At 44.7% G+C, this 18,755-nt stretch overlaps 1 protein-coding gene across 1 annotated transcript in view; it reads left to right on the top strand.

Moving 5' to 3' along the window:
* Nucleotides 1–18,755, top strand: part of LOC106571079 (synapse differentiation-inducing gene protein 1-like) — a 101,989-nt gene that overhangs the window by 7,123 nt on the left and 76,111 nt on the right. Inside the window, exon 2 of the mRNA XM_014143746.3 lies at nt 14,058–14,655. Coding sequence (XP_013999221.1) covers nt 14,146–14,655 — 510 coding nt within the window. The 5' untranslated portion in view covers nt 14,058–14,145. The remainder of the gene's footprint in view (nt 1–14,057; nt 14,656–18,755) is intronic.

Genomic DNA, 18,755 nt, shown 5'->3' with positions numbered 1-18,755 from the left:
GAATGGTTTTTTCAGATGTGTGAAAAGGGAGGTTTGGGCTGCCTGGATCCTGCCAGTAGACTAATCCGTCTCCAAAATGACTCCCTATTCCATACAGAGTGCACAGCTTTAGACCAGAGCCCTATTCCATACAGAGTGCACAGCTTTAGACCAGAGCCCTATTCCATACAGAGTGCACAGCTTTAGACCAGAGCCCTATTCCATACAGGGTGCAATGCTTTAGACCAGAGGCCTATTCCATACAGAGTGCAATGCTTTAGACCAGAGCCCTATTCCATACAGAGTGCAATGCTTTAGACCAGAGGCCTATTCCATACAGAGTGCACAGCTTTAGACCAGAGCCCTATTCCATACAGAGTGCAATGCTTTAGACCAGAGCCCTATTCCATACAGAGTGCAATGCTTTAGACCAGAGCCCTATTCCATACAGAGTGCACAGCTTTAGACCAGAGCCCTATTCCATACAGGGTGCAATGCTTTAGACCAGAGCCCTATTCCATACAGAGTGCAATGCTTTAGACCAGAGCCCTATTCCATACAGAGTGCAATGCTTTAGACCAGAGGCCTATTCCATACAGAGTGCAATGCTTTAGACCAGAGCCCTATTCCATACAGAGTGCAATGCTTTAGACCAGAGGCCTATTCCATACAGAGTGCAATGCTTTAGACCAGAGCCCTATTCCATACAGAGTGCAATGCTTTAGACCAGAGCCCTATTCCATACAGAGTGCAATGCTTTAGACCAGAGCCCTATTCCATACAGAGTGCAATGCTTTAGACCAGAGCCCTATTCCTGCTGGATCCATGATGAGGAGGAAGAGGGAGACATGATGATGAGGAGGAAGAGGGAGACATGATGATGAGGAGGAAGAGGGAGACATGATGATGAGGAGGAAAAGGGAGACATGATAAGGAGGAGGAAGAGGGAGACATGATGAGGAGGAGGAAGAGGGAACCAAGATGATGAGGAAGAGTGAACCATGATGATGAGGAAGAGGGAACCATGATGATGAGGAGGAAGAGGGAGACATGATGATGAGGAGGAAGTGGAACCATGATGAGGAGGAAGAGGGAACCAAGATGATGAGGAGGAAGAGGGAGACATGATGAGGAGGAAGAGGGAACCATGATGATGAGGAAGAAGAGGAGCCATGATGATGAAGGGGAAGAGGAAACCATGATGAGGAGGAAGAGGGAGACATGATGATGAGGAAGAAGAGGAACCAAGATGATGAGGAGGAAGAGGGAACCATGATGATGAGGAAGAGGGAGACATGATGATGAGGAAGAAGAGGAACCAAGATGATGGGGAGGAAGAGGGAGACATGATGAGGAGGAGGAAGAGGGAACCATGATGATGAGGAGGAAGAGGGAACCAAGATGATGAGGAGGAAGAGGGAGACATGATGAGGAGGAAGAGGGAACCATGATGAAGAGGAAGAAGAGGAGCCATGATGATGAAGGTGAAGAGGAAACCATGATGAGGAGGAAGAGGGAGACATGATGATGAGGAAGAAGAGGAACCAAGATGATGAGGAGGAAGAGGGAACCATGATGATGAGGAAGAGGGAGACATGATGATGAGGAAGAAGAGGAACCAAGATGATGGGGAGGAAGAGGGAGACATGATGAGGAGGAGGAAGAGGGAACCATGATGATGAGGAGGAAGAGGGAACCATTATGAGGAAGAGGGAACCATGATGATGAGGAGGCAGAGGGAGACATGATGATGAGGAGGAAGAGGGAGACATGATGAGGAGGAGGAAGAGGGAGACATGATGAGGAGGAGGAAGAGGGAACCATGATGATGAGGAGGAAGAGGGAGACGTGATGATGAGGAGGAAGAGGGAGACGTGATGATGAGGAGGAAGAGGGAACCAAGATGATGAGGAGGATGAGGGAGACATGATGATGAGGAGGAAGAGGGAACCATGATGATGAGGAGGAAGAGGGAACCATGATGAGGAAGAGGGAACCAAGATGATGAGGAGGAAGAGGGAGACATGACGATGAGGAGGAGAGGGAGACATGACGATGAGGAGGAAGAGGGAAACATGATGAGGAGGAGGAAGAGGGAACCAAGATTATGAGGAAGAGGGAACCAAGATGATGAGGAGGACGAGGTATCCATGACGATGAGGAGGAAGAGGGAACCAAGATGATGAGGAGGAAGGGGAACCATGATGAGGAGGAAGAGGGATTCATGACGATGATGAGGAAGGGGAAACCATGATGAGGAGGAAGGGGAACCATAATGAGGAGGAAGAGAATGGGACAGTAGAACGAAGAAAGAATGGGACAGTAGACTGAGGAAAGAATGGGACAGTAGACTGAGGAAAGAATGGGACAGTAGACTGAGGAAAGAATGGGTCAGTAGACTGAGGAAAGAATTGGATAGTAGACCGAAGAAAGAATGGGACAGTAGACCGAAGAAAGAATGGAACAGTAGACCGAAGAAAGGATGGGACAGTAGGCCGAAGAAAGAATGGGACAGTAGATCGAAGAAAGAATGGGACAGTAGAACGAAGAAAGAATGGGACAGTAGACTGAGGAAAGAATGGGACAGTATACCGAAGAAAGAATGGGACAGTATACCGAAGAAAGAATGGGACAATAGACCGAAGAAAGATTGGGACAGTATCCCGAAGAAAGAATGGGACAGTATACCGAAGAAAGAATGGGACAGTATACCGAAGAAAGAATGGGACAGTAGCCGAAGAAAGAATAGGACAGTAGTCTGAAGAAAGAATGGGACAGTAGACCGAAGAAAGATTGGGACAGTTGACCGAAGAAAGAATGGGACAGTAGACCGAAGAAAGAATGGGACAGTAGACTGGGGAAAGAATTGGACAGTAGACCGAAGAAAGAATTGGACAGTAGACCGAAGAAAGAATCGGACAGTAGACCGAAGAAAGAATGGGACAGTAGAACAATGAAAGATTGGGACAGTAGACTGAGGAAAGAGTGGGACAGTAGACCGAAGAAAGAATGGGATGGGACAATGTGTGTGTCTAGAGACTGGTATAAAGGTAGCTTCAGAAAGGAAGGAATGAGGCATAACAACACCAGCAAGGCGAGACAAAGCTAATCCAGGAGGGACCCCTGAGGAGCGTGTTGTGTTCAGGCATGCCCCAGTGCATCCTGGGAGCATGGACCTGCTGGTTTATTCATGGGGGGTGAACTATGTCGAACCCAGTGAGGGGTGAGGAGGGAGGTGCGAGGGAGAGAGGGAAGGAGGGTGAAAGGAGCGAGGGGAGAGGGGGAGAGGAGGAGGTGAGGAGACGAGGAAAGGAGAGGGAGAGAGGGGGAGACGGGGAGTGGGGAGCGAAGCAGGAGCGGGAAGTTGCAAGCCACTGGCTTAGAAAACCAATGGCACAGAATGATGTATCGCCTGGGGTTTAGAGGTTACTGAAGACAGCAGCCATCCAGGAGAGAGGATCCACTTAGGTCTCTAAGCCGAGAGAGACAAAGTGTGTGTGAGAGAGAGAGAGAGAGAGAGAGAGAGAGAGAGAGAGAGAGAGAGAGATGGGGGAGAGACAGAGAGAGACAGACAGAGAGAGAGAGGGGAGGGGGAAAGACAGAGAGAGAGAGAGACAGACAGAGAGAGAGACAGACAGACAGACAGACATACAGACAGAAAGATGGGGGCAGGGACAATAGGAGAGCCACTTGGGACTGAAAACCAATAGAGCAAGAAAAGGAGGGATAGTGAGCTGGTAGTGTTCCAAGGCTGTAGTGAATGAGACATGGATGAAACCCTGGGTTTAGAAGGTCACTGGAAACATAATCCATCTTCTCCTTAGTTGATCATTCTACAGTGACTGGCTGCTCCAGTTTCTTGCAGCCAGCCAGCCAGCCAGCCAGCCAGCCAAGCAGGCCAGGCTTGACCTGCCCCACATTCCCTTACTTCACCATCTCCTGTCTGTCTATGGCAGCTACATGTATACCACAGTATGCATTGCCAACATGGTATCATTTAAAACTTTTTTTTTTCTTTTTCTTTTTTAGCATCACAGAAAGTGAAACGATAAGTGTCCTTTGACACAAATCAATACATAAATGCTAAGTTGTGGAAGAACATGTTTTTGTGCCACAGCACCTCGGTATTGGTTTTTGAACCACAGTATTCTCAGCATTAGACCTCATTCTCAGTATTAATGATCGTGTTACTTCTCATTGGCCAGTTGCTTGATTTTTGTGATTTGCAAAGCACTTTTATTTTAGTGATCCAGCCAGACAGGAAGGCCAATGGGTCAACACCACTGGAAATAATCTGCACTTTATCAGATTACATGTAATCAGATTAATCAAATCAAGGTTAGGAGGTGCAAGGCCCACTGCAACACTCATAGTGCATACACAAATCAAATCACATTTGCCACCACACACACACACACACACACACACACACACACACACACACACACACACACACACACACACACACACACACACACACACACACACACACACACACACACACACACACACACACACACACACACAAAACACACCATCTCCCTGGATAGCTCCAGTACAGGTGGTGCCATCTCCTAGGTTACCTGTGCATAGTATGGATATCGAAGCCCATTGATGACAACAACATTATTCTAAGAATAAAAAGGCCCAGACAGGAGCATACACAGAGCGGACAAACCATTAGGAACACCTGCTCTTTCCGTGACATAGACTGACCAGGTGAAAGCTATGATCCGCTATTGATGTCACTTGTTAAATCCACTTCAATCAGTGTAGATGAAGGGAAGGAGACAGGTTAAAGAAGGATTTTTAAGCTTTGAGATAATTGAAACATGGATTGTGTATGGTTTTCCATTCAGAGGGTGAACGGGCAAGACAAAAATATTTAAGTGCCTTTGAACGGGGTATGGTTGTAGGTGCCAGATGCACCGGTTTGAGTGTGTCAAGAACTGCATCGGTTTAGTAGATAATAAGAAAAGATGATCTGTATTTACCTGACTGAGAAGGAATATAATATATATTATTTACAGGAAACTCATTCAACTATCTTAAATGAAGTTGTGTGGGAAAAGGACTGGCCGGGAGAAATATACACCACCATCCAAAAGTTTGGGGTCATTTAGGAATATCATCTTTTTTTTAAAGAAAAGCTCATTTCTGATCAATTATATGTTATTTTAATGGACAAAAAAAAAAGTGCTTTTCTTTCAAAAACAAGGGCATTTCTAAGTGACCCCAACATTTTTGAACGGCAGTGTATGTGCCTGGAAAAACAATTCCCACCATAATGACGATCTAAATTATAATCAATTAATTAATCTCATAAATGTTATTAGAGCTACAGACACATACAAAGAAAATATACACACATTAAATCCTATACACAGAGACCCAGACATAATTGTTAAACAGAACAGCTTCAATACACCTTGGCATAGATTCTACAAGTGTCTGGAACTCTATTGGAGGGATGCGACACCATTCTTCCACGGGAAATGCCATAATTTGGTGTTTCGGTGGTGGTGGTGGTGGAAAACGCTCCAGAATCTCCCATGAGTGTTCAATTGGGTTGAGATCTGAGGTGTAATTTTTTACTGAAACCATTTTCTGTTTTAAGAACCGAACGAAAGCAAACGGAACGAAATTGCAAGGGACCTACCTGAATTTGTCCTAAAGAAAGTCTCGTTTGCATTTTCCGTTTGTTGTAAATGGTTTCTGAGGCAAATGTTTTGCAACAGAATCGGCGTAATGACTACACCCCTGATGACTAAGACACACACACACACAAACACACACACACTTTAAACCTCCTATGCTCCTTAGAGACCCTTTTCCAAGTCACTGAGATCTCTTTTTCTAGCCATGGTAGGCAGAATAATGGTCAACTGGGCATACATGACCCTAAGCGTGATGGAAAGTTAATTGCTTAATTAATACACTAAGGAACCACACCTATGTGGAAGCACCTGCTTTCGATATACATTGTAAACCTCATTTACTCAAGTGTTTCCTTTATTTTGCCAGTTACCTGTACTGAATACATTTAGACAACTTTAATGTATGTATGTTCCTGGGTGAACCATCGTTATCCTAATGATCAAATCGTCTGCAACAGGTGTAGACTTTACCGATAATTCTAATGATCCGATCTGCTGGTGAGTCTGATAATGAGCTTGGCGTGTGTGTGTGTGTGTCTGTGTGTGTTGCTAGAGGTTTGTGGTCTGCAAACCTCAAAGAGCATGCACTTGCTTCTCAGATTATATTTTACGTCTCAGATGGTATTTTAGCGTCTCAGATGGTATTTTAGCGTCTCAGATGGTATTTTAGCATCTCAGATGTGCGCGTGCAACCTGCAGACTTTAGTTGGTCTCCTGTATCGTGTGAGTCAGTAGCTTTGTTCTAGGGTGTCAGTGTGCTACGCACATACTCTGGTCCAGGGCGTTATGTTAACCACTGTTGCTTGTGCAGCTAGCTAGCTACTACACTAGCTCTAGTACATACTAACTCTATTACAGACTTGCTAACTAGTACACACTACCTAGTACACACTAACTAGCTAGTAATAGTTAGTACAAGACTAGCTAGTACACACTACCTAGCTAGTACAACACTAGCTAGTACACACTACCTAGCTATTACACACTAGCTAGCTAGTACACACTAGCTAGCTAGTACACACTAGCTAGTACAACACTAGCTAGTACACAGTAACTAGCACACACTAACTAGCTAGTACACTACCTAGATAGTACACTTCAAGCTAGCTAGTACACACTAACTAGCTAGTACTAGTTAGTACAACACTAGCTAGTACACACTAACTAGCTAGTACACTACCTAGCTAGTACACTTCAAGCTAGCTAGTACACTTCAAGCTAGCTAGTACACACTAGCTAGCTAGTACACACTAGCTAGCTAGTACACACTATCTAGCTAGTACTAGTTAGTACAACACTAGCTAGTACACACTAACTAGCTAGTACACTACCTAGCTAGTACACTTCAAGCTAGCTAGTACACACTATCTAGCTAGTACTAGTTAGTACAACACTAGCTAGTACACACTAACTAGCTAGTACACTACCTAGCTAGTATACTACCTAGCTAGTACACTTCAAGCTAGCTAGTACACACTAGCTAGCTAGTACACACTATCTAGCTAGTACTAGTTAGTACAACACTAGCTAGTACACACTAACTAGCTAGTACACTACCTAGCTAGTACACTTCAAGCTAGCTAGTACACACTATCTAGCTAGTACTAGTTAGTACAACACTAGCTAGTACACAGTAACTAGCACACACTAACTAGCTAGTACACTACCTAGATAGTACACTTCAAGCTAGCTAGTACACACTAACTAGCTAGTACTAGTTAGTACAACACTAGCTAGTACACACTAACTAGCTAGTACACTACCTAGCTAGTACACTTCAAGCTAGCTAGTACACTTCAAGCTAGCTAGTACACACTAGCTAGCTAGTACACACTAGCTAGCTAGTACACACTATCTAGCTAGTACTAGTTAGTACAACACTAGCTAGTACACACTAACTAGCTAGTACACTACCTAGCTAGTACACTTCAAGCTAGCTAGTACACACTATCTAGCTAGTACTAGTTAGTACAACACTAGCTAGTACACACTAACTAGCTAGTACACTACCTAGCTAGTATACTACCTAGCTAGTACACTTCAAGCTAGCTAGTACACACTAGCTAGCTAGTACACACTATCTAGCTAGTACTAGTTAGTACAACACTAGCTAGTACACACTACCTAGCTAGTACACACTAGCTAGTACACACTAGCTAGTACAATACTAGCTCTAGTACAACACTAGCTAGTACACACTAACTAGCTAGTACACTACCTAGCTAGTACACTTCAAGCTAGCTAGTACACACTAGCTAGTACTAACTAGCTAGTATACACTAACTAGCTAGTACAACACTAGCTTCACTAGTACAACACTAGCTTCACTAGTACAACACTAGCTTCACTAGTACAACACTTGCTCTAGTTCAGACTAGCTAGCTATTACAGACTAGCTAGGTATTACAGACTAGCTAGCTATTACAGACTAGCTAGCTATTACAGACTAGCTAGCTATTACAGACTAGCTAGTATAACACTTGCTTCACTAGTACAACACTTGCTCTAGTAGAGTGTCTGTGGCGTCAGAAGGTATCTGCCAGATCCTATTGAAGGCTTCAGGCAGAAAGCCTCAGTGAGTGATAGCATCCATCCTCCTCCTCCTTCGTTGTGTTGCATTGTTCTCTCTGTTTTGTAAGCAGGCTAAACAAGCCTTAACAATGAGTACACCAGTATCTGTGGGGAGGGAGGCAAACGCACACACGCACGCACACACACACACACAAGAGAGAACACAAACACACCTTGCCCTAGTGTTTAATTAAAATGTCTGTATTTTCTACAGAGCATGCAGATTAAGCTGGTTCCAGGAGATGGGCTTTGTGTGTGTGTGCGTGTGCGTGTGCGTGTGTGTGTGTGTGTTGGTTATTCTTTCCTTGTGGGAACCTAAAACACCCAAAAGTCCCCACAAGGAATGTAAAACAAGGAAAATGATCCCTCGTCGGAACATTTCCCACATCCCCATGAGGACAAATGCTATTTTAAGTTTAGGGGTTAGGGTTAGGGTTACAGTTAGGGTTAGAATTAGGGCTAGGGTAAGGGGTTAGTGGTTAGGGTTAAGAATTAGGTTTAGGGTTTGGGTTAAGGTTATGGGTTAAGATTAGGGTTAGTAAGGGTAATGGTTAGAGTTAGGTTTAGTATTAACGGTTAGGGAAAATAAGATTTTGAATGGAAATTCATTTTAGTTCCCCAAGAGAACAGAAGAACATAACATGTGTGTGCGTGTGTGTCTGCATGTGTGTGTGTGTGTGTGTGTGTGTGTGTGTGTGTGGTGTGTGTGTGTGTGTGTGTGTGTGTGTGTGTGTGTGTGTGTGTGTGTGTGTGTGTGTGTCTGCATGTGTGTGTGAGTGTGTGTGGCTGTCTGCACATTCGTACCTGTGAGTGTTGAGTTTAACTGCAGAATCAGATGTTTGTCCGCTACAAGACCATGGTGATTGCCTACGGGGCTGTGAAGGGAACGGCACCTCCATACCTTCAGGCTCTGATCAGGCCCTACACCCAAACAAGGGCACTGCGTTCATCCACCTCTGGCCTGCTGGCCCCCCTACCTCTGAGGAAGCACAGTTCCCGCTCAGCCCAGTCAAAACTGTTCTCTGCTCTGGCACCCCAATGGTGGAACAAGCTCCCTCACGACGCCAGGACAGCGGAGTCAATCACCACCTTCCGGAGACACCTGAAACCCCACCTCTTTAAGGAATACCTAGGATAGGATAAAGTAATCCTTCTAACCCCCCCCCCCCCCCCCCCTAAAAGATTTAGATGCACTATTGTAAAGTGGTTGTTCCACTGGATATCATAAGGTGAATGCACCAATTTGTAAGTCGCTCTGGATAAGAGCGTCTGCTAAATGACTTAAATGTAATGTAAATGTAAATGTAAACCCAAAGTCTACTGTCCATAGCTCCCAAGCTAAACCCTAGCCTACCGTCCACAACACCCTAACTAAACCCAAAGCCTACTGTCCATAGCTCCCTAGCTAAACCCTAGCCAACCGTCCTCAACACCCTAACTAAACCCAAAGCCTACTGTCCATAGCTCCCAAGCTAAACCCTAGCCTACCATCCACAACACCCTAACTAAACCCAAAGTCTACTGTCCATAGCTCCCAAGCTAAACCCTAGTCTACCGTCCACAACACCCTAACTAAACCCAAAGCCGACTGTCCATAGCTCCCTAGCTAAACCCTAGCCAACCGTCCTCAACACCCTAACTAAACCCAAAGCCTACTGTCCATAGCTCCCAAGCTAAACCCTAGCCTACCGTCCACAACACCCTAACTAAACCCAAAGTCTACTGTCCATAGCTCCCAAGCTAAACCCTAGCCTACCGTCCACAACACCCTAACTAAACCCAAAGCCGACTGTCCATAGCTCCCTAGCTAAACCCTAGTCTACCGTCCACAACACCCTAACTAAACCCAAAGCCTACTGTCCATAGCTCCCAAGCTAAACCCTAGCCTACCGTCCACAACACCCTAACTAAACCCAAAGCCTACTGTCCATAGCTCCCAAGCTAAACCCTAGCCTACCGTCCACAGTACCCTAACTAAACCCAAAGCCTACTGTCCATAGCTCCCAAGGTAAACCCTAGCCTACCGTCCACAGCACCCTAACTAAACCCAAAGTCTACTGTCCATAGCTCCCTAGCTAAACCCCAGCCTACCGTCCACAGCACCCTAACTAAACCCAAAGTCTACTGTCCATAGCTTCCAAGCTAAACCCTAGCCTACCGTCCACAGCACCCTAACTATACCCAAAGTCTACTGTCCATAGCTCCCTAGCTAAACCCTAGCCTACCGTCCACAGCACCCTAACTAAACCCAAAGTCTACTGTCCATAGCTCCCAAGCTAAACCCTAGCCTACCGTCCACAACACCCTAACTAAACCCAAAGTCTACTGTCCATAGCTCCCTAGCTAAACCCTAGCCTACCGTCCACAACACCCTAACTAAACCCAAATTCTACTCTCCATAGCTCCCAAGCTAAACCCTAGCCTACCGTCCACAATGGTCTAGCTAAACCCAAAGCCTACTGTCCATAGCTCCCAAGCTAAACCCTAGCCTACCGTCCACAGCACCCTAACTAAACCCAAAGCCTACTGTCCATAGCTCCCAAGCTAAACCCTAGACTACCGTCCACAGTACCCTAACTAAACCCTATTCTACAGCTCCCTAGCTAAAACACTAGTCTACCATCCACCCTAACTAAACTCAAGCCTGACATCCACAACGGCCTTATTTAAACCCAAGTCTACTGTCCACAGCTCCCTAGCTAAACCCTAGGCTACTGTCCACCCTAGTTAATCCCAAGATTACCATCCACATCGCCTTGGCTAAACCCTAGCCTACCGTACACAATGGCCTAGCTAAACCCAAGTGTACCGTCCATAACACCCTAGGTTAGGGTTGCCAACTTTTTCACTACCAAATAAGAGACAAAAGGTCACATGCCAGTGCACGGTGCCACGGCGGTGTGGGTATGGTGTTGTGTGAATTAATATACAGTGTATATTCATATTCTTATTCAATTGGAAAGGCAAAACATTTCTATGTTCCATTTAGCCTATAGCTTTACTAAAACTGTATCATTATGTAAACTTATGTGAATAAACCTCAAAATAAATGATCAAAGAAATCACAATTTGGACCTTTACAGCAAAAAACAACAACTTTTCAAATGCAAACGAGGAAAAGAGGGGCATGAGTCACTCACCAAGTCTACATATTTTTTGCTGCTCTTGACTGATTCAAGCAGTCCTTTCTCCTCTTGCATAGCCAGAGAGAACTCATTACATGACAAGTCACCGTTCCCAGATGTTTGAAGTTCATTTTTGATCAGCTCTGTGCTGCATCTGTTTCTTGAGTGTGACCATTTAATGATCATCAGAGAGAAAGTCCTCTCCGCAAAGGCATTTGAGCCTGGCACACTGCGGACAAATGAGACAATCCTGAAAATGTTGATCAAATGTGCATTCCCTATGTTTTGGAAAACTGCCACCTACTTCTCACTGGTGGATTTTGTGGTATCCTGTCCGGCTTTCTGTATTTCCTCCCGGCTAGCATAAAACTCTTCATAGAGTTGGTCCATACTGACTGTCTCTGTCATTTTGAGGGCAATCACCAGCTGCTCCAGGTCAGTGAAGGAGAGCTCCGCATAGAGGCCGATCAGTTTCACCATTACATGTTCTGCTGAGAAATCAAACCACTAGTCAATGTATGTAATGACAGTGTCATAGAACGTCCTGTTGCTGCTTGGACCTTTGTGCCGACAATTGTTTGTCCATCAGCTGCTTGGTCTACTCAGAAAAAACTGTCCTGTTTCAACTGAAGCATCTTACATTTTGAACTTTTGGACTTCCTCGTAAACATCTGTGATGCAGAGCGTTGTTTCCTCCAGCTTTTTTACGAGTTGGTCATAAACACACCCCACTTTGTGGAAAAAGCACAGATAAATCTCAGCGGCTTCCGTTTTTTCTTCATACTCAAAAATACTATTCAGTGCCGCAGGACAGGTCTCCCTAAGGGACCTGAAGTATGATGTAAGAGCTGGCCAGCTTTGCAGGAGACGATCAACAGCTGGATGAAGAGAGCCATCGTGTGCAAACATGTCGCAGAATTTCACGCCACTCAGTGTCAACAAAGGCAACAAAAAAAAATGCACACAGTTCCTCTCTTCGGGAAGCGGATACTGATAAGTGGCTCTAGATCTGTAAAACAATTGTCTCAATATCCACTGACCGCTGATCGCAGCTGAGCTTGCAGGCATTATGAGCTATGTGAGCTGGGCAATTAGCTTTCAGAATGCGATTGTTGGCTCTGCTCAATAACTGGTAAACGGAGTGGTGTTTTCCAATTGTGTCAGTTTCCGCAGTAGACGTCACGAAGAATGCACCGATATTGCTAGCACTTTTAGCTAGCGTGGTCTTGTGCATTTCTGTGGATACATGCTGAGTTAGGTCATTCTCCCCTCCATGGCCAATTGAGAATTCCCTCGACGCATAAAGTACAGAAAGCTTTCATCGGGTCACCACTGACAGCCTTAACACATATCTTTATTGCCTCACATTGTTTGTTGTAGCTGCACAGTGTTTTCTATTTTGCATGTTTATCAATACTTCCTTGATATGCCAAACCGACCGAACAATAACAGAAATTACTTTGCAGGAATTGGCGCGTTTACACTATACTGTGATTGGATGAATATACGGGACAAGGGAGGTCCCGTATGGGACAAACCAATTTAGCCAAATATAAGGGACATCCCGGCTAATGCGGGACAGTTGGCAACCCTACCCTAGATAAACCTTAGACATCTATCTAACAGCTACCAGTAGATTAACAACTTGATTACATTCTTCTGGAAGTGTTAAATGCAGTGTTGTCTCTCAGTAACCCAGTGTATTGTGTTTACACCACTGCTTCACTGAGATGGAAAACTGAGTTTACTAACTTCTCTTATTTCCTCTCCTCTCTGCAGCTCTCATCCTGTTGAACACCATCAGTATCTGCCTCCTTCAGTGAGGTCCTCTTAAGCCACTTTCTGCCTCCTTATCCCAGCCACTTCCTTCTCCCCTCCACCCCTTCCTCCCTCCACAATGACCTAGCGAATCCCAAGCTTAATGTCCACAGCTCCCTAGCTAAACCCTAGCTTACGTCTACAAAGCCCTAGCTATACCCAAGTCTACTGTCCACAACACCCTTGCTAAACACAAGCCTACCGTCCACAATGCCCTATCTCAACCCTAAACTACCATTCAACCTAGCTAAACCCAAGCCTACCGTCCACAACGTCTAGGTAAACCCTAGTCTACTGTCCACAGCTCCCTAGCTAAACCCTAGCCTACCATTCACCCTAGCTAAACTCAAGCCTACTATCCACAATGCCCTTAGCTAAATCCAAGTCTACTGTCCACAACACCTTAGCTAAACCCAAGGCTACCATCTACAACACCCTAGCTAAACCAAAAGTCTTATGTCCACAATGCCCTAGCTAAACCCTACTTTCCACAGCTCCCTAGCTAAACCCAAGTCTACCGTCCACAACGCCCTAGCTAAACACTAGACTACTGTCAACTATGCCCTGTCTAAACCCTAGCCTACCGTCCACAATGGCCTAGCTAAACCCAAGTCTACCGTCCACAACGCCCTAGCTAAACACTAGACTACTGTCAACTATGCCCTGTCTAAACCCTAGCCTACCGTCCACAATGGCCTAGCTAAACCCAAGTCTACCGTCCACAACACCCTAGCTAAACCTTAGACATCTATCTAACACCTACCAGTAGACTAACAACTTGATTACATTCTTCTGGAAGTGTTAAATGCAGTGTTGTCTCTCAATAGCCCAGTGTATTGTGTTTACACCACTGCTTCACTGAGATGGAAAACTGAGTTTACTAACTTCTCTTATTTCCTCTCTGCAGCTCTCATCCTGTTGAACACCATCAGTAGCTGCCACCTTCAGTGAGGTCCTCTTAAACCACTTCCACTGACCCCTGAACCCTCGTTGCCATGGAGAACATGAGTGAGCTCCAGAACCCGCTCCTGGACAAGAACAGCAAGCACGTCGTCAACGGTTACGGCGGCGACTTCCCTAACAACCAGTACCAGGAGAACATCATCAACTACTTAACCGGTGGCAACAGCGGAGAAGGAGGAGGTAACACTAACAACGGTACGGTGGCCCATGTGGGACACAACAACCCCAACGGCAAGACGAAAGCCCAACAACTCCTGGACGCCACATCCCTCCATCTGGCCGTCGAGGCCTTCTACAGGCCTAACTTTATCCTGTACAAGGAGGAAGGGGGAGGAGGTGGCGTCAAGTCCAAGGATTATAAGAGCGAGTGCTGCGAGACTACCTTCACAGAGAAGAAAGAGAAGGAGAGGGAGGCATCTGTCGCAGTGGAGACCCCCGGCAGCACAGAGGACCCTCAGGCCAAGCTGCTGGAAGAAGGAGACAATGTGAAGATACAGACTGTCTCCTACGAGGTGGAGGAGGAGGAGTATGTGGATTACGAGGTAAGGAAGAGGAAACACTCGGTTGTATCTCCCATAGTAGATTCAGAATTTATGAGCAGGTACGTGAGCATGCACCTGGGGAATTGCTGGAAGTGTGATAAGGGATTTGTGGTTTGGTAGAAAGTAGAAACCGCTGTGCCTCCATCCTCTCTAGCTCCTGTGTGTGCTGGCTGGGGGAGCAGTGGGATTGGTTAGGATTGAGGGGTAGACCAGAGAAGAAGGTAGTGGATTGGGAAGTGGTGCAGAGAAGCAGTTACCAGGTTAGGCAGTAGAGCAGAGAAGCAGGTACAAGGTTAGGCAGTAGAGCAGAGAAGCAGGTAGAAAGTTAGGCAGTAGAGCAGTGAAGCAGGTACCAGGTTAGGCAGTAGAGCAGAGAAGCAGGTACCAGGTTAGGCAGTAGAACAGAGAAGCAGGTACCAGGTTAGGCAGTAGAGCAGAGAAGCAGGTAACAGGTTAGGCAGTAGAACAGAGAAGCAGGTACCGGGTTAGGCAGTAGAGCAAAGAAGCAGGTACCAGGTTAGGCAGTAGAGCAGAGAAGCAGGTAGAAAGTTAGGCAGTAGAGCAGAGAAGCAGGTACCAGGTTAGGCAGTAGAGCAGAGAAGCAGGTACCAGGTTAGGCAGTAGAGCAGAGAAGCAGGTACCAGGTTAGGCAGTAGAATAGAGAAGCAGGTAGTAGGGATGTTGTAATGTTTTACAGTAAGGAAAGTAGTAATGTGAAGTATATTACAGCATTTCTGCTGTAAAGGAATATTACAGTATGAAGCAAGCAACTCTGGTGACAGGATAATGCTGTAAATTTACAGTGAAATTCTTCCTGAAATCTAAAAGAAAAATAATACATTTGTACATATATACAGTACCAGTCAAAAGTTTGGACACACCTACACATTCCATTTTTTTGTTGACATTTTTACTATTTTCTACATTGTAGAATAATAGTGAAGACATCAAAAACCATGAAATTTCACATTTGGAATCATGTACTAACCAAAAAATATTTATATTTGAGTTTCTTCAACGTTGCCCCCCTTTGCCTTGATGACAGCTTTTCACACTCTTGGCATTCCCTCAACCAGCTTCATGAGGTAGTCACCTGGAATACATTTCAATTAACAGGTGTGCCTTGTTTTGGGCTAGGGGGCAGTATTGACACGGCTGGATAAAAAACATACCCGATTTAATCTGGTTACCACTCCTACCGAGTAACTAGAATATGCATATACTTATTACATATGGATAGAAAACACCCTAAATTTTCTAAAACTGTTTGAATGGTGTCTGTGAGTATAACAGAACTCAAATGGCAGGTCAAAACCTGAGAGATTCCTTTACAGGAAGTGGCCTGTCTGACCATTTCTTGAACTTCTTTTCCATCTCTATCATTTACTAAGGATCTCTGCTCTAACGTGACACTTCCCACGTCGTCCATAGGCGCTCAGAGCCCGGGAAAAAACAGAATGTCGTCATTCCAGCCCCAGGCTGAAACACATTATCGCCTTTCTCAAGTGGCCGATCAAGGGACACTGGGCTTATGCGCGTGACCCCGACCGCCCCCGCCTTTGTGATTTTTTCCTCTGTTTGCCGAAAAGGAGATTCCCTGTCGGAATATTATCGCTTTTCTACGAGAAAAATGGCGTAAAAATTGATTTTAAACAGCGGTTGACATGCTTCGAAGTACGGTAATGGAATATTTAGAATTTTATTGTCACGAATTGCGCCATGCGCGCGACACTTCTTTACCATTTCGGATAGTGTCTGGAACGCACGAACAAAACGCCGCTATTCGGATATAACGATGGATTATTTTGGACCAAACCAACATTTGTTATTGAAGTAGACGTCCTGGGAGTGCATTCTGACGAAGACAACAAAAGGTAATCAAACTTTTATAATAGTAAATATGATTATGGTGAGTGCTAAACTTGCCGGGTGTCTAAATAGCGAGCCCGTGATGCCTGGGCTATGTACTTAGAATATTGCAAAATGTGCTTTCACCAAAAAGCTATTTTAAAATCGGACATATCGAGTGCATAGAGGAGTAATGTATCTATAATTCTTAAAATAATTGTTATGCTTTTTGTGAACGTTTATCGTGAGTAATTTAGTAAAATGTTAGCGAATTCCCCGGAAGTTTGCGAGGGGTATGGTAGTTCTGAACGTCACATGCTAATGGAAAAAGCTGGTTTTTGATATAAATATGAACTTGATTGAACAAAACATGCATGTATTGTATAACATAATGTCCTAGGGTTGTCATCTGATGAAGATCATCAAAGGTGAGTGCTGCATTTAGCTGTCTTCTGGGTTTTGGTGACATTATATGCTGGCTTGAAAAATGGGTGTCTGATTATTTCTGGCTTGGTATTCTGCTGACATAATCTAATGTTTTGCTTTCGTTGTAAAGCCTTTTTGAAATCGGACAGTGTGGTTAGATTAATTAACGAGAGTCTTGTCTTTAAATAGCTGTAAAATAGTCATATGTTTGAGAAATTGCAGTAATAGGATTTTTAAGATTTTGAAAATCGCGCCACAGGCTGCAAGTCGCTGTTACGTAGGTGGGACGCCAGCGTCCCACCTTGCCCATAGAGGTTAAAAGTTAATTTGTGGAATTTCTTTCCTTCTTAATGTGTTTGAGCCAATCAGTTCTGTTGTGACAAGGTAGGGGTGGTAAACAGAAGATAGCCCTATTTGGTAAAAGACCAAGTCCACATTAAGGCAATAACAGCTCACATAAGCAAAGAGAAATGACAGTCCATCATTACTTTAAGTCATGAAGGTCAGTCAATCTGGAAGATTTCTTATTGTGCAGTTGCATAAACCATCAAGCGCTATGATGAAACTAGCTCTCATGAGGACCGCCACAGGAAAGGAGGACCCAGAGTTACCTCTGCTGCAGAGGATAAGTTCATCAGAGTTACCAGCCTCAAAAATTGCAGCCCAAATAAAGGCTTCACAGAGTTCAAGTAACAGACACCTCAACGTCAACGGTTCAGAGGAGATTGCGTGAATCAGGCCTTCATGGTCGAATTGCTGCAAAGAAACCACTACTAAAGGACACCAATAATAATAAGAGACTTGCTTGGGCCAAGAAACACGAGCAATGGACATTTTAGACTGGTGGAAATCTGTCCTTTGGTCTGATGAGTCCAAATTTGATCTTTTTGGTTCCAACCACCGTGTCTTTGTGAGACGCAGAGTAGGTGAACGGATAGTCTCTGCATGTGTGGTTCCCACCGTGAAGCATGGAGGAGGTGTGATGGTGTGGGAGCGCTTTGCTAGTGACACTGTCTATGATTTATTTAGAATTCAAGGCACACTTAACCAGCATGGCTAACACAGCATTCTGCAGCGATATACCATCCCATCTGGTTTGCGCTTAGTGGGACTGTCATTTGTTTTTAAACATGACAATGACCCAAAACACACCTCCAGGCTGTGTAAGGGCTATTTGACCAAAAAGGAGAGTGATGGAGTGCTGCATCAGATGACCTGGCCTCCACAATCAACCAACCACAACCCAATTGAGATGGTTTGGGATGAGTTGGACTGCAGAGTGAAGGAAAAGCAGCCAACAAGTGCTCAGCATATGTGGGAACTCCTTCAAGATAGTTGGAAAAGCATTACAGGTGAAGTTGGTTGAGAAAATGCCAAGAGAGTGCAAAGCTGTCATCAAGGCAAAGGGTGGCAACTTTGAAGAATCTAAAATATATTTTAATTTTTATAACACTTTGTGTTACTACATGATTCCATATCTGTTATTTCATATTTTTGATGACTTCACTATTATTCTACAATGTAGAAAATAGTAAAAACAAAGAAAACCCATTGAATTAGTAGGTGTGTCCAAACTTTTGACCGGTACTGTATATTTATTCAAATTGGTAACATTAACATCAAATTACCAACAGAATTGACGGTAGAAGTAAGAACAGTTAACACATATGTAACCAAATAAGAGCATCATTACAACACTTATTTAAAAACTACATTGTGTGCCTATGTGTGTTGGAGGGCGAGAGAGACGAAGAGAGAGAGAGGGAAAGTTGGGATTGGGTACAATCCTAGATCTACGATCAAGGGGCAACTCTCTTCAGGTTAAG

This window comes from Salmo salar, chromosome 15, assembly GCF_965601325.2.
Source record: "Salmo salar chromosome 15, fSalSal1, whole genome shotgun sequence".
Classification (NCBI taxonomy): Eukaryota; Metazoa; Chordata; class Actinopteri; order Salmoniformes; family Salmonidae; genus Salmo; species Salmo salar.
Note: the sequence above shows the minus strand (reverse complement) of the source record. Positions and strands in the feature narration are given on the sequence as shown.